A 14,508-nucleotide genomic window follows, 5' to 3' on the forward strand; every position below is an offset into this window, starting at 1 on the left:
AGTGTCTTTGTGTGTGTCTCCTCATTTCTCTAAGTGTTACATTATATGTACATAACTTATCACAGTCTACTAGTGTCATTTTGCCAATTTGAAGAAAATATAGAAGACTTATCTCCTTTATGTCCCTTTACCCTCCCCGATTTATAATATTATTGTTTTTGCTTCAAAAGTCAATAATCATTTAGAAAACTCAAGAGAAGAAAGTAAGTCTATTGCATTCAAACATATTTTTCTTTACCATTTTCTTTCTTTCTTCCTGATGCTCCAAGAATCCTTTTTTGTTAAGTCATTTCCTTTCTGTTTAGAGAACTTCCTTTAGCCATCCTTTAAATGTAAGACTGCTAGCAACAAATTTTCTTAGCTTTCATTCATCTGTCAAGGTCTTGATTTCCCTTCATTCCTGAAGAATACTTTCATTAGATATAGAAATCTAGGTTCACAGTTCTTTCCTTTCGGCACTTGAAAAATGTTATGTATGCTTCCTTCTGACCTCCATGGTTTCTGATGAGAAATCTGCTGAAATTCAAAGTGTTTTTTTTTTTCCTTATAAGTAGCATGTTGTTTCTCTCGCTGCTCTCAAGATTTGTTCCAAAATCTTAAATTTTCATACATTTGACTATTGTTTCTTGGTCTATATTTCTTTAGGTATATCCTGTTTGGGGTTTGCTGAGTTTTGTGAATGTGTAGGTTTATATCTCATCAAACTTAGAACATTTTCAGCCATTAGTTATTTGAGTAATTTTTCAGTTCGGCCCTCTTTTTTCTCTCCTTCCTGGACTCCAATGACATGCATGTTAGATCTTTTGTTATAGTATCAGAGGTTCTTGAACCTGTTATTTTTCATTGTAGTCTACTGTCTCTCTTTTGATTGTGTAAATGGTATTGTTCTATCTTCAAGTTTACTAATTCTTTCTTTTGTCCACTCCATTCAGCTGGTGAGCCCATCCATTGAGTTTTTATTTCAGATGTTGAATTTTTCAGTTTTATACATGCCTTTGGTTCTTCTCCCTGCTCCCGCAGTTTTTGCTATCTGTGTCCATTCACCACGTGATCTTCTGTGTCTGTTTCTCTTTTTGTCTTCTCTTCATTTTCTCCTCTAAGATTCACCAGGATTCAATCCTGGAGACCTCCAAAGTGGAGAGAGGTTCCCTGTCACTTGTACCACCTCAGTTCCTGGTTTCTGTTGCGTCTCACCTGGACTCTCCCTTTCATCCCTTTTTTTGTTGTGTCATCTTGTTGCATGGCTCACCACACGGGCACTGGCTCACCACACAGGCACTTGGCTTGCCACACGGGCACTGGCTTGCCACACAGGTTGCCACACAGGCACTGGCTCACGGCACAGGCACACCTTTTTTTTTTTTTTTTTTTTACCAGAAGGCCCCAGGGATTGAACCTGGGTCCTCCATATGGTAAGTGGAAGCCCAATCACTTGGGCCCCCTCTACTTCCTTCTTTGGTTCTTTATATCTTTTGTTTCTTTCCTGAGACTTTCTATTTCTCTGCTGAGACTTCCTACTTTTTCATTTGTTTCAAGAGTGTTTGTAATTACTAATTGAGGCATTTTATCCTGCTTTTAAATCTTTGTAATATAATTCTAATATCACTGCCATCTCAATGTTGGCATCTGTGGCAGTCTGATATTATTCATGAATTCCAAAAAGAGATATAGATTATATTTGTAAACTGGTCTGTTCCTCTGGGCTTGATACCCTTTGATTGATTTAAATTCAAAGGCTTTACATTCACTTGATTATGTTAAAGATTAGAGCTTTGATTAGACTTCATTAGGGTGTGCAGATTTGAGCCCCACCCCCTTGTTGGGCTATATAATGGACACTCAATCAAGAACATAGAAGCAGATACAGAGAAAAGATCTGCAGAGGAAGAAAGACAACTTCATAGACAGGGCAGAGGACCCAGGAAGAGAGTTGAGCCATTCTCCTGATAGTTTACAGCTGACCTTGTGAAGAGACCAGAGCAGCTGAACCAGGAAAGAAACAAGCCCCAGGTGGAGAGACAAGCCCTATGCCAGCCTGTAGCTGAGATCAGAAGAAGCTGGGACCATGGAGCCTTAGGAGGAAAGAGGAAGGCTGAACCCTCACAGGCATCACCCACCATCTTGCTTCAACACATGCCAACAGACTTTGGTTGAAGAAGTACCTCTTATGGTACCTTGGGTTGGACTCTTTAGGGCCTTGTAACTGTAAGCTTTTACCCCAAATAAATACCTTCTATAAAAGCCAACAGATTTCTGGTACATTGCATGAGCATACCTTTTGGCTGACTGCTACAGCATCTATTTATTTTTTTCTTTAAAGTTGAAATGTTCCTGGCCCTTGGTATGAAACATGAATTTTCCCTTAAATCCTAGATACTTGAGGTGCTATGCCATGAGTTTCTGGAGCTTATTTAAACCTTCTGTTTAAGCTGGCTGCCTTTGACACCACTCCAGTAGGGAAAGTGCTGGGTGTGTCCTGCCTTATTACTGCCAGGTAGGGGTTGAAGTCCAAGTTCCCCACTCAGCATCTGTTGACACCAGGGGTAGGGAAGTGGGAGTTCTGGCTCTCCATTAGGCCTCTGTTGATACCGCCCTTATTGGGGGGGGGGGGGGGTTAAGACTGTCTCATTATTTTTCTCCACATGGCCTCCACAGACACCAAAGTGAGGGGAGAGAGGAGAGAGGGTATCCTCTATCACTGGGCAATGATAAAAGTCTTGACTCTACACTGACACCATCTCATCAGGGTGACACCACCCCAGCAAGGAGAGATTGGAGTGCCTCATTACAGCTTGGTGAGATTGGAAGTCTAGTTTCCTCACTCAGCCATTGCTTTTAGAGGTGGGGCCACAGGTTTTTCTGCCATGTTTGGCTGGAATAAAGCAGTTATTGTTGTATTTGTCAGCCAAAGGATGCAGATGCAAAATACCAGAAATCTGTTGGCTTTTATAAAGGGTATTTTTTGGGGTAGAAGCTTATATTTACTAGGCCATAAAGAGTAAGTTATTTCCCTCACCAAAGTCTTTTATCATGTGTTGGAGCAAGATGGCTGCCAGTCTCTGTGAGGGTTCAACCTTCCTCTTCCACTTAAGGCTCCACGGTCCCAGCTTCTTCTAATATCACCTGTAGGCTGGTATAAGGCTCCTCTCTTCCTGGAGCACTTCTCTTTCTGGGCTCAGTTGCTCTGCTCTCTCCACAAGGCCAGCTGTAAACTATCAGGTGAATGGCTCTGATCTCTCCCCAGGGCTCCAGAATAAAAACTCTAAGCTCTCTGTGTTCTCCTTCTCCATGTATTTACTTTCCTGTCTTTGATTGAGAATCTGTTTATATAGCCCACAAATGGGGGCATGGGTGTGGACTCAATCTGAATCACCCTAATGATATGGTCAAATAAAAACCCTAATCTTGATTTAATAAAGTAAAAGTGAACCTCTGAATCTAATACAATCTAATATGCCCAGAGGAACAGACTAGTTTATAAACACAATCCAATATCTATTTTTGGAATTCATAAACAATACCAAACTACCACAGTTGTCTAAAAGCTTTCTGTCTTTGTAGGTTGTCCCTTTTTTGATCCTTTGGCTAAAGAAAATGGACTTTCATTGGGGCTTTTCTTACTATGACCATTAACATTTTAGGTTGCCAGATTCTTTAGCTCCATGTCTAGGATACATGAGAGAAACATACAAACACCCACACCCATACCCACACAAAAAATAAAATAAAAATTTTAAAAATAGAGAACTTATCCTCATGTTGTTCTTTGCATACTAAGGTCCTTAGCTCATCTGGATTCTCTCCACCTCTCAGAGTCTTCTTATGTTTGTTTTATATATGACGTCAGTGATGGATTCTTTTGTGTTCCCCAGTGTAGTAGTATGATATTGTTTATGAATTCCAAAAATAGATATGGATTATGTTTTTTTATCTGAGCTGTCCTTCTGGGCATATTAGATTGGACTGGATTCTGAGGTTTAACTTTTACTTGATCAAATAATGATTAATGCTTTGATTGGGCCATGTCAATAGAACACTAAGGTTCCAACCCCCTTGGTGGGTGACACGGCAGAGAAGAAAGGTAGAGCTTTGATGTGGAGCTGGGGAAGTATAGACAAGGAGAAAGAGGACACAAGGCAGTTTTAATGCTGGAGTCCCGGGAAGTAAATACATAGAGAAGAAGATATATAAGGAAAGAGAGAGGGCTCCATTAGACACAGCAGAGGCTCTGGAAAGAGAGATGAGCAGTTCACCTGATAGTTTACAGCTGGCCTTGTGGAGAAAGCAGAGCAGCTGAGTCCAGAGAGACAACACTTATCCCAGCCTACAGCTGATATTGGAAGAAGCTGGGACCATGGAGCCTTAAGAGAAAGAGGAAATGTGAACCCTTGCAGATGCTGGCAGCCATCCTGCTCCAATACATGGCAACAGACTTTGGTGAGGGAAGTAACTTACACTTTATGGCCTGGTCATTACCTTCTACCCCAAATAAATACCTTTTATAAAAGCCAACAGATTTCTGGTATTTTGCATCAGCACCCCTTTGTCTGACTAATATACCCAGTTTGGACATGTTCTTGGATTTGGTCTTCATTCTGGTGAAGAGATCCATTGTAAATAAGATCTCTTCAAGAAATCACCTCATTTAAGGTGTGATCCAACTGAATCAGGTAGGGTCTTAAATCAAATTACTGGAGCCAATAAATTCCTTTTGTTAAGCCATCCCATTGTATAGCATTTGTTTTAGCAGCTAAGAAACTTAAACAGTTTTAGTTCTGGAAAGTGGGGTGCTGTTATTGTAAATACCTATAAATGTGTAAATGGCTTTGGAATTGGATAATGGGTAGAGGCTAGAAGAATTGTGAGGGCTCAAAAATGAGTGAGGACTTTAGAAAAAGTTTGTGTCATGTTAGAGAATACATAGTTCATCATGACCAAATGTTGGTAGAAATATGGACACTAAAGGTACTTCTGGCAAGACTTTAGAAGGAAATGATGTCTGTACCATTGGAAATTGAAAGAAGGGCAATCCTTGTTATAGTGGCAGAGGACTTGGCAAAATTGCATTCTGATATTGGATGGAAGGCAGAACTTGAAAGCAATGAACTTGTATATTTAGCTGATGAGGTTCCAAGCTAAGTCTGAAAGGCACAGTCTCATTTCTCCTTGCAGTTTATAGTGAAATGAGAAAAGAAAGAGATAAACTGAATATTTTTTTAAAAGATTTATTTATTTATTTATTTCTCTCCCCTCCCTCCCCACCCCGGTTGCCTGTTCTCTGCATCTATTTGCTGCGTCTTCTTTGTCCGCCTCTGTTGTTGTCAGCGGCACGGGAATCTGTCTTTCTTTTTGTTGTGTCATCTTGTTGCATCATCTTGTTGCATCAGTTCTCCGTGTGTGCAGTGCCATTCCTGCGCAGGCTGCACTTTCTTTCGCACTGGGCAGCTCTCCTTACGGGGCGCACTCCTTGCGCGTGGGGCTCCCCTATGCGGGGTACACCCCTGTGTGGCAGGGCACTCCTTACACACATCAGCACTGCACGTGGGCCAGCCCCACATGGGTCAAGGAGGCCCGGGGTTTGAACCGTGGCCCTCCCATGTGGTAGGCGGACGCACTAACCACTGTGCCAAGTCTGCCACCCCGATAAACTGAATATTAAACTGTCAAGCACAAGGAAACCAGCAGTAAATAATTTGGAAACTTCCTGGCCTACCCAGATAGTGAGCTCTAAGACTAGAGCCGGAAGTGACTCTATCAGGGACCTCCCTAAGCATTCAGAAAATGAGTCCCCAGAGGAGAGGGCTCCATGTGCACATTTAACTGAACAACCCTTTGCTAAAGGGTATGGCTGAACTTGGACCCAGTCAGCCATTTCAGGGCAACAAAAAGATCTCCTCAGGCAAAGGGAGCAGGCCAACCCACAAGTATGGAAAGGGTAGGTTCACCCTTGAAATTAAGAGGGACAAGTCATCTGCCCTGGCACTTGGAGTGGGTGGGCCTTGTGCCCCATTGTTCAGGGACAGTGCCTCTACCCTACTGCTCAGAGAAGGTGGAGCCTGTGCCCCAGCATTGGCAGAGAGCTTGGCCTCTACCCCAATGCTCAGAAACCTAATAGAGTTTTCCCTGTGAGTTTCAGACTTGTTTGGGACCAGTGGCCCCTGTTTTCCTTCCAATATCCCCCTTGTGAAATGAGAATGTTTATGATATGCTGTCCCACCATTGCATATTAGAAGCTAAGTTTCACAGGTCCTTCAGATAGAAGAATTTTGCCCCTAGGATGAATCATATCCTGATTTTGATAAACCTTGTACTTAGCATTGTCACCAAAATGACTTAAGTCTTTGGAGATGTTGTGGTGGAATGAACGTATTTTGCATGTGAGTAGAACATGGCTTTTAGGCATTCAAAGGACAGACAGTCAAGCCAACCCACTGTATGGTATTTGTTTTAGCGGCTGGGAAACAAACAATGTCCAAGGTTTTTATCTGTACATAACAGGAGGAATAGAGAAAAGTACATCTATTTCATCTTCCCCGAATTGGAAGTAGGAATAAGTTTTATGAAACAAACTTTTCTTGTGGACTATACTTTATTTGCTCATAGCAGATCTTGGAATATGAATTCCCTCTTATTTGGGTCATGTTAAGGCTTTTTTTTTTTTAAACCTTTATGACCAAAAACAACCATGCATGACAAAAGCAAAGATGAGCTGCCTCCTTCATCCTCAGTTAACATTTGGAAGTTGATCTCTGAATTCCAGCCTAATATAATTAGAAGGTATGTATTTTGTGAGTGATATAATAATGAGTTCCCCCCCAGCATGGGACATGAATCCCAGGGATGAGCCTCCCTGGCACCAAGGGATTACTACCAAGTACCAGCTGATGAAGTAACTAGAAAATGACCTTGAATAAGATGGTCAACTCAGACCAGCAGACTATCTCAGTCTACATATAATACCAGGAGTTAAAAATGCTTTTTGACCTGAAGAAAAGGGGGAAATGGAAAGGACAAATGAGTTTATATGGCTATGAGTCTTCAAAAAGAGCCGGGAGGTTGTCAGAGGGGTTGCCCTTATGCACAACTGAGCAGAGTCCCAGAGACAGATAAAGTAGATACAACCCCAGGTATTGGTTCTGCTGAGGGCTACAGAGACCCACAGGTTCTATGGTCATGGCAGATGGAGTTCAGTGCCATGTCAGTTGGCCCTACTTTGGAGTTTGTGTTTCTGTGTGATAGACCTGGACTTAGATGTGATCTTTGCCCACAAGTCTCTCCTTTCATTTTTACTGGAACTGTAGTTGGTGCTGGGGTTTAATGTATACCCAGGGGACCTGAATCTCTGGACTGACCATGTGATAGCCAGGCCCTGAGCCTCAGCAGACTTGCAACTCCTACACTCTGGTTTATTGGACTTACCCCACTCATCTAACATGGAGGTGAAGAAGGTCAACCACCACACCAGGGAGCCAAGACTGCCTGCAACTGAAAGCAGGAGAATTGCATCCAGCATCCATCTGGAATCTAAGCCCCCTCTTGACATAGATGTGGAGTGGACACAACCATTCTAAGGTCCACAGGATGGAGGAATAGAGTATGGATTAGAGTGGACTTACTGATATTCTATTCATGAACTATTGTGATTAGTAATCAAAGAAAATGTGGCATTGGTGTGGAGAAAGTGGCCATGGTGGCTGCTGGGGGTAGGGAGTGGGAGGAAGAGATGAGATGTGGGGGCATTTTCGGGGCTTGGAGTTGTCCTGGGTGGTGCTTCAGGGACAGTTACCGGACATTGTATGTCCTCCCATGGCCCACTGGGTGGAATGTGGGAGAGTGTAGGCTATGATGTGGACCATTGACCATGAGGTGCAGCAGTGCTCAGAGATGTATTCACCAAACGCAATGAATGTCTCATGATGATGGAGGTGACTGTTGTTATGGGGGGAGGAGAGGGGTGAGTGGGGTGGAGCGTATATGGGGACCTCATATTTTCTGAATGTACTATTAAAAAATAAATTTTAAAAATCTGAATGTTATTTATGACAAAACGAAGAAAATTAACACTCAGTTATGATAATGAGAGTGTTTTCAACTCTATTTTCAAGTAAAACATCTCCTAACCTAAAAAAAATAATAATAATAATGAGTTCCTAAATAAAACAAACATAGGACCTTATAACATTTCTATCCCCCCTGCTGGGTGGGAATATATATATGCAAATGGAGGGATGGCCTCCCAAAGGCTCATTTGGAAATATCTAGAAACATTTTTTATTTTCATGAATTGGGGTGGGGGTGCTTCTTTCATCTAGTGGGTAGAGGCCACTGCTAAATATCCTACCACACGCAGGATAGTCTCCCACAATGAAGAATTATTCTGCCCAAAATGTCAATATCAGGGAAGTGGACTTGGCCCAGTGGTTAGGGTGTCCGTCTACCACATGGGAGGTTCCCGGTTTAAACCCCGGGCCTCCTTGACCAGTGTGGAGCTGTCCCATGCGCAGTGCTGATGCACGCAAGGAGTGCCCTGCCACGCAGGGGTGTCCCCCGCATAGGGGATCCCCACGCGCTAGGAGTGCGCCCCTTAAGGAGAGCCGCCCAGCGCAAAAGAAAGTGCAGCCTGCTCAGGAATGGTGCCACACACACGCAGAGCTGACACAGCAAGATAACAACAAAAAGAAACACAGATTCCCATGCCGCTGACAATAGAAGCGGACAAAGAAGAAGACGCAGCAAATAGTCACAGAGAACAACAGACAACCAGGACGGGGAGGGAAGGGGAAAGAAAGAAAGAAAGAAATAAATCTTTTTTTTTTTAATGTCGATAGCAGGTTGAGAAAACCTGGTTTAGATGACTGATCTGAAGTTAGCAGCTAAATTTAATCTTCAGATATCCTATGCACCTCTCAGCCCATGTAACTGTTTGTGGAACACCGAATGCTAGGTCTGGAATAGCCTTGCCAAACCTCTAAACAGAGAAATGCAGCCTGCCAAGACTATGTTACCTTTGGTTTTCCTTCTAGGGCTTGATGTATGGCTCCAAGATAAGATTTCTAAAGTGAAGAGCCATATTCCTTGCTTTTCCTGGAGAGATCTTAGTCTATAAAAACTCCCAAGTGTTTAGAGCAAATGGCCTATTCTAATCTCCTCAAGAATTTGCAAAACCATAATTTAGATGCCCCTATTACATTTGCATGTTTATTGCTGTCTTTTACCTACTCACTCACTCCCATTTCAACAAATTCCTCCCATTGTTTCTTTCTTACCCTAGTAAAACCACCGTTTACTCAAAATAATGCAAAGCTTAGTCTGCTGGAATCGTTGCATGTGGTGAGAGGAGACAAAACTAAAAAACAAGCACAGAATCCAGGCTGCACTAAAAAAAACCATCAGGAAAATGAAAGGCAGAGATGGGACTGAGACATTTGAAATTGTTCAAGTCCTAGAACACAGTGCGGCTGGCTCCAGATCCTAATTCTGTCACAGTCCATGCTCCATGCCATTCTCACAGAAACAATTCAGGTAACTGAAATACCAAAAAAAAAAAAGGATATACAAGAGGACTTGTGACAATTAATTTTAGTATCCAACTTGGCTAGGTTATAGCATCCAGTTGTTTGGCCAAACACTAGCCTAGATGTTGCTGTGAAAGTATTTCATAGATGGAATTAGCATCTATATACAGGCAGTGGACTTTAAATAAAGGAGATACCTTTGATAAAGAGGGTGGCCTTAGTCCAATCAGTTGGAGACCTTAAGAGCAAGGAACTGAGGGTTCCAGAGACAAGAAGAAATTCTTCCTCAAGACTATACCATCTACTCCTTTCTAGAGCTTCCTGCCTGCTGGCCTCTCACACAGATTTCAGATTCAAAAAAGATTTCAGCATAACGTCTTACTGGAATTTCCAGCCTTGCCAGCTTCCCGTAAGAAATTCAGACTCTAGGCTTCAGCATGACAATTACCGGAATTTCTCCTCCCTACAAAATTCAACCTGTCCTACCCAATTGGAAATTGCCAATCCCACGATCACATGTGTCAATTCCTAAAAATAAATGTCTTAACATATGCATATGCATATATCTATCAGTTCTGTTTCTCTTGAGAACCCTGACTATTACAGTACTAAATACCAGAAAGAACAGAATACATCGTTCCCATGTTCATTTGTCATTTGAAACACTCCCTTCTTATATCCCTAATTCTATTTGAACCCTTCAAAATGTATTGTCTTATTGGACCCAGCTCTAAAGTCTAACTTTCCCCAACTGCACAGCACGACTGAGTCACTTTCTAACACTGGTCCCACCTCCTGTCAAATACTTTGACTATCTCAGAGGGCCCCTTCTCACAGGGTCACAGACCTTTCCTTTCTCTGCTAAGACTCTTCAGTGGGCATCCCTAATGTGTTTTTCTATTAGACCCACAGAAACCCTAAATAAAAATGCCCATTATAAAACAGCCCAAGCCATCACATTGACCTTGTGCAATAACCATGGACAGGGTGGGTCTTAAATCAGAACTTTTAAGTTCCCTGCCCACAAGCATTAGGTCAAAAGCGACATTGAGGGACTCTTGTTCATACTTGTTCTTTTCCCTAATGGGCTTTATGATCACATTCCTTAAATCACAGCCAAGAGTGTATTCTGGAGCCAAAACTATTTTAACGACATAACGTGGCAGCAGTTTTCTGTATCCTCACAGGGGGTTTTGGTGCTGCAGCCAAGAACAGTAATAGGATCTTCTTCGCTCTTACCACTGTCATTCTCATTGTCATTCTCAAAAAAGACAATGTCTCCTCTTCTTTCTCTTTCTTTGAGTTTGGGCCTCAGGTTCCCTTGTTACTGTTTTGGTTTTAATGTTCCCGCCAGAATTAAATCTATATAAGGGACAAAATATCTTAAACTATGACTCTATCCAGCTTCTTGCCAGGGACATATCAAAAACAGTAAATGGACCATCCTGGGCGTCGTTCAAGTTCAGCCTCTGAGGAGCAACTGCCTGGGGTGGAATCCACCTCTGCGTGCACTAGTTGAAGGACCCTGGGACAATCCTTTCACTAAATCTAGGAGGCCTCCTATGTAAAATGAGGCTTTTACTGGTTTCCAAAGGTTGGGGTTATTGTTGGGACAAAAATGCTTGGCACACAGAAGCACTTATAAATCTCTGTAATTGGGAAGGTCTAGAAAGTAAAGGGGGAAAAAAATGTTTCTAGAGAATTGTTTTTATTGAAAATATGAAACTTTTATAAATTCAACCTCTTAATATATTGATTTTCTTCTTAGGATATAAATTTACTTTCTGTGTAATTCACTACTAATAATGATTAACTGTTAGTAAAAGATTGAGTTTTTCATATAAAACATCTGTTCCATTATTTCAACATTAAATAGTCACAAAGTTTTTGAAAGAGAAGGCCACAAGTGATGTACTACTCAGGTCTACAACTAATGCTCTTCATTTCTTTTCCTTTGAAATGAGGATGCACTCCCTCCACGTAAAAGAACAAGATTCAAAGTAGAGTAATTCCCCAGTGTTTTGTTTGGCTTTGGTGTTCTAACACAACATAGCACCATATGCATTGAAATAAATGTGAATATACATATACATATATATTTTTGTGTGTGTATATAAATTATATATCTTGTATGTTTGCGTGTGTATATGTAACTTGCCTAAAGTAACATTTACCCAGGAGAACTATTACTCTGGTTGCGGGTCACCTACTTCCATGTTAAGGTCGTAGTTCTGGCCGAGCACGCTCTGGATGAGCTCTCTGATGGTCTGGTCCGAGGCGCGCTGGGCCTCTGACTGCAGCGAGGCTATGATCTCCTCTATGGACGTGGGCACCGCGCGCGCGGGCAGCAGCGCCGGGCCCGCCTCCAGCGCGTCGCTCGGCAGGAGGCTCTTGCCGACTGTTCTGGAAACGTCGGGCCCGGCCGCTTCCCGAGGCTCCTGGACGTCGCTCAGGGGGTGGGTGCAAATCCTCACTCGGCCCCGCCGGGTCGCCGCCTCCGCGTCGCTGTCCTCGCTGGACTCCGTGGCGCTGGTCAGCCTCTGCCGGGCTTTGCGCACCTCTGCGGGCGGAGCCGTCTCGGCGCCCGCGTCGCGCCCCGGGGCCAGCTCGGGGACGGGCCTGGAGGCCGCGGGCTGGGGGCTGAGCCCGCCCAGGCGAGCCCCCGGCTTCAGGGGAGGCGCGCGCGGTGGCAGCAGGACCGCGGGCCTCGCCGTGCCGGCCCCCGGGGCTATGACCGGCGGCTTCCTCGGAGGCGGGTGCCGGAGGTACGCCGAGCTTCGCAAGTAAAAGTCCTGGGGCCGAAACGGCCGGGTCTGCGCGGGCGCCGCCGCCTCCCCCGGGCCCGCCGGGTGCAGTACACCTCGGGGCGCCTCCTGCAAGAGGGCTGCAGCAGGGGTCCCAGGGACCTTAGCCCGAGGCGACCCTGACGGTTTTCCAGGCCCAGCGTGGGAAATGTGCTCCTTTTCCCCAGGGCTGGTCCGACCTAGAGCCTGGAAGCGGGGAGGCCGAGGACCGTGGACAGGGCCTTCATCTATAGCTGGCTTGGAGGCCAACGTCTGCTTGAATCGGAGAAAATCCTTTTTCGTCTCTTTGCGAACCTTCTCGAGCTCTTTATGCATGCACAATTCTTCTCTGTATTTCAGTCCAAAGTGCTTTGGAATCGAGGACATCTTGACAAATTTGACCTGTGAAACAAGGGTGGGGAGCGGGGAATGAATATGTATATAAAATAAATAAAATCCAGCTCATCCAAGCTTCTCACGATGGAACATTCACTGTGCTCCTTGGGGCACAAGTGGGTAGTATTAAGTTCTGTAGTTTTATACCCATCTATTGACCTTTTCACAGAAACCATGAAAAACCCCTAAAGCAATAATTTTTTTCAGTGGGAGTTTCTCAAATCCCCATTTGATTTATCAAAACTTTTCTTTTGACTAAAATGCAATGTTCCAATTCCACGCAGGAAACATAACTTCTAGACATAAACATGAAAAATTTAAAGTAACTCAACTAGGATAGAAAAGGTCATCAACCATGACCTGTGACCTGGATCCAGCCCACAGACATGTTTTTCACCTGCTCAGTTTTTTAAAAATATGAATTCATAGCTGCAGTGATTTGAAAATAGATGTACCCCAGAAAAACATACTCTTAAAGCTAACCCATTCCTGTGGGTGTGGACCCATTGTAAGTTTTTTCTTCACATTTTTTTCTTTATTTTTAAAGGAACTTTAGATTACATAAATGTTACATGGAAAATATAGGGAATTCCACATGCCCACTTCCTCCCCCTCCCACACTTCCCCACATCAACATCTTTCATTGGAGTGGAACATTTTTTACAATTGATGAACACATATTGAAGCATTGCTACTAAGCATGGTCTATAACTTACATTATGTTTTACACGTTACCCTGCATAGTTTTATAGTTTTGACGAAATATACTGGCTTGTATCCATCATTGCAATATCATACAGAACAATTCCAATGTCTCAACAATGCCCAAGTTATACCTATTCTTCTCTTTTCCTCTCCTCAGAACCTCTGGTGATCACTACTTTTATATCAATGTTACACGTTCTTACATTCAGTCTACTTTATCCATAGTGGCATTCCCCCTTCTGTTTATTTGTTCCTCTGTCGTGAGGATTTAGGGATGGTGATTCCCACTCTGCTTCAGATTGAAAGGGGGCTTAGATCCCATGGGGCAGATGGATGGAACTGTCTTGCTTGTAGTTGTAGATACTCGCTACTTCAGATGGGCATTGTTCATCATCATCCTTTTGTTAGTTGTCCTGGATGAGTCCTATGAACTGGAAAGGGGGTGTTGGCTGCAACACTGCTGAGATTCAGGGCTCAAATTGTGTATGAACAGCTGGAAGATTTAAGTCTCTGGAACATATATTTAATGGGTATAGTGCTAATTATAGGTTCAAATAAATGGGGCAAAAGAACATTGTGTAGGAAAATTATAAATGAGTCTAACTGATACATTGGGAGAGATGGGTTATTACATATTCCAAGGTAAGGGCCACCAATGGGGTGCTGATCTCCTGGGGTTGTCTGCCCTGCTATAATGTCTAGATGTCTCTAGAGCCCCCAGGAGCACCCCTTGTAAGTAAGAACTTTTGATGCGACTACTTCATTAAGGTGTGATCTACCTCATTCAGGATGGGTATTGATCCTATTGCTGGAGTCCTTTATAAAGAAATGAATACAGAGAGAGAGAGAGAGGAGGGAGGGAGAGAGCCACAGAAGCAAGAAGCTGAAAGCAATGAAACCCAGAAGAGAAGGGAGAGACCAGCAGACTCCTGTGCCTTTGCATGTGGCTGAGGAGCCAAGGATTGTGGGCTTCAGGAAGAAAATATCACTCTGATGATGTCTTGAGTTGGACATTCTCCCAGCCTCAAAACTAAGTGAATATATGTCCATTGTTTAGGCTGAACACATTTCATGATATCTGCTTTGAGCAGCATAGGATACTAAAAGAA

At 43.3% G+C, this 14,508-nt stretch overlaps 1 protein-coding gene across 1 annotated transcript in view; it reads right to left on the bottom strand.

Moving 5' to 3' along the window:
• TTC6 (tetratricopeptide repeat domain 6) overlaps positions 1-14,508 on the bottom strand; it is a 377,901-nt gene that overhangs the window by 294,532 nt on the left and 68,861 nt on the right. Inside the window, exon 2 of the mRNA XM_071213958.1 lies at positions 11,726-12,700. Within this exon, the coding sequence (XP_071070059.1) occupies positions 11,726-12,685 (960 nt within the window). The 5' untranslated portion in view covers positions 12,686-12,700. The remainder of the gene's footprint in view (positions 1-11,725; positions 12,701-14,508) is intronic.

This window comes from Dasypus novemcinctus, chromosome 3 (genome assembly GCF_030445035.2).
Source record: "Dasypus novemcinctus isolate mDasNov1 chromosome 3, mDasNov1.1.hap2, whole genome shotgun sequence".
Taxonomy (NCBI): domain Eukaryota; kingdom Metazoa; phylum Chordata; class Mammalia; order Cingulata; family Dasypodidae; genus Dasypus; species Dasypus novemcinctus.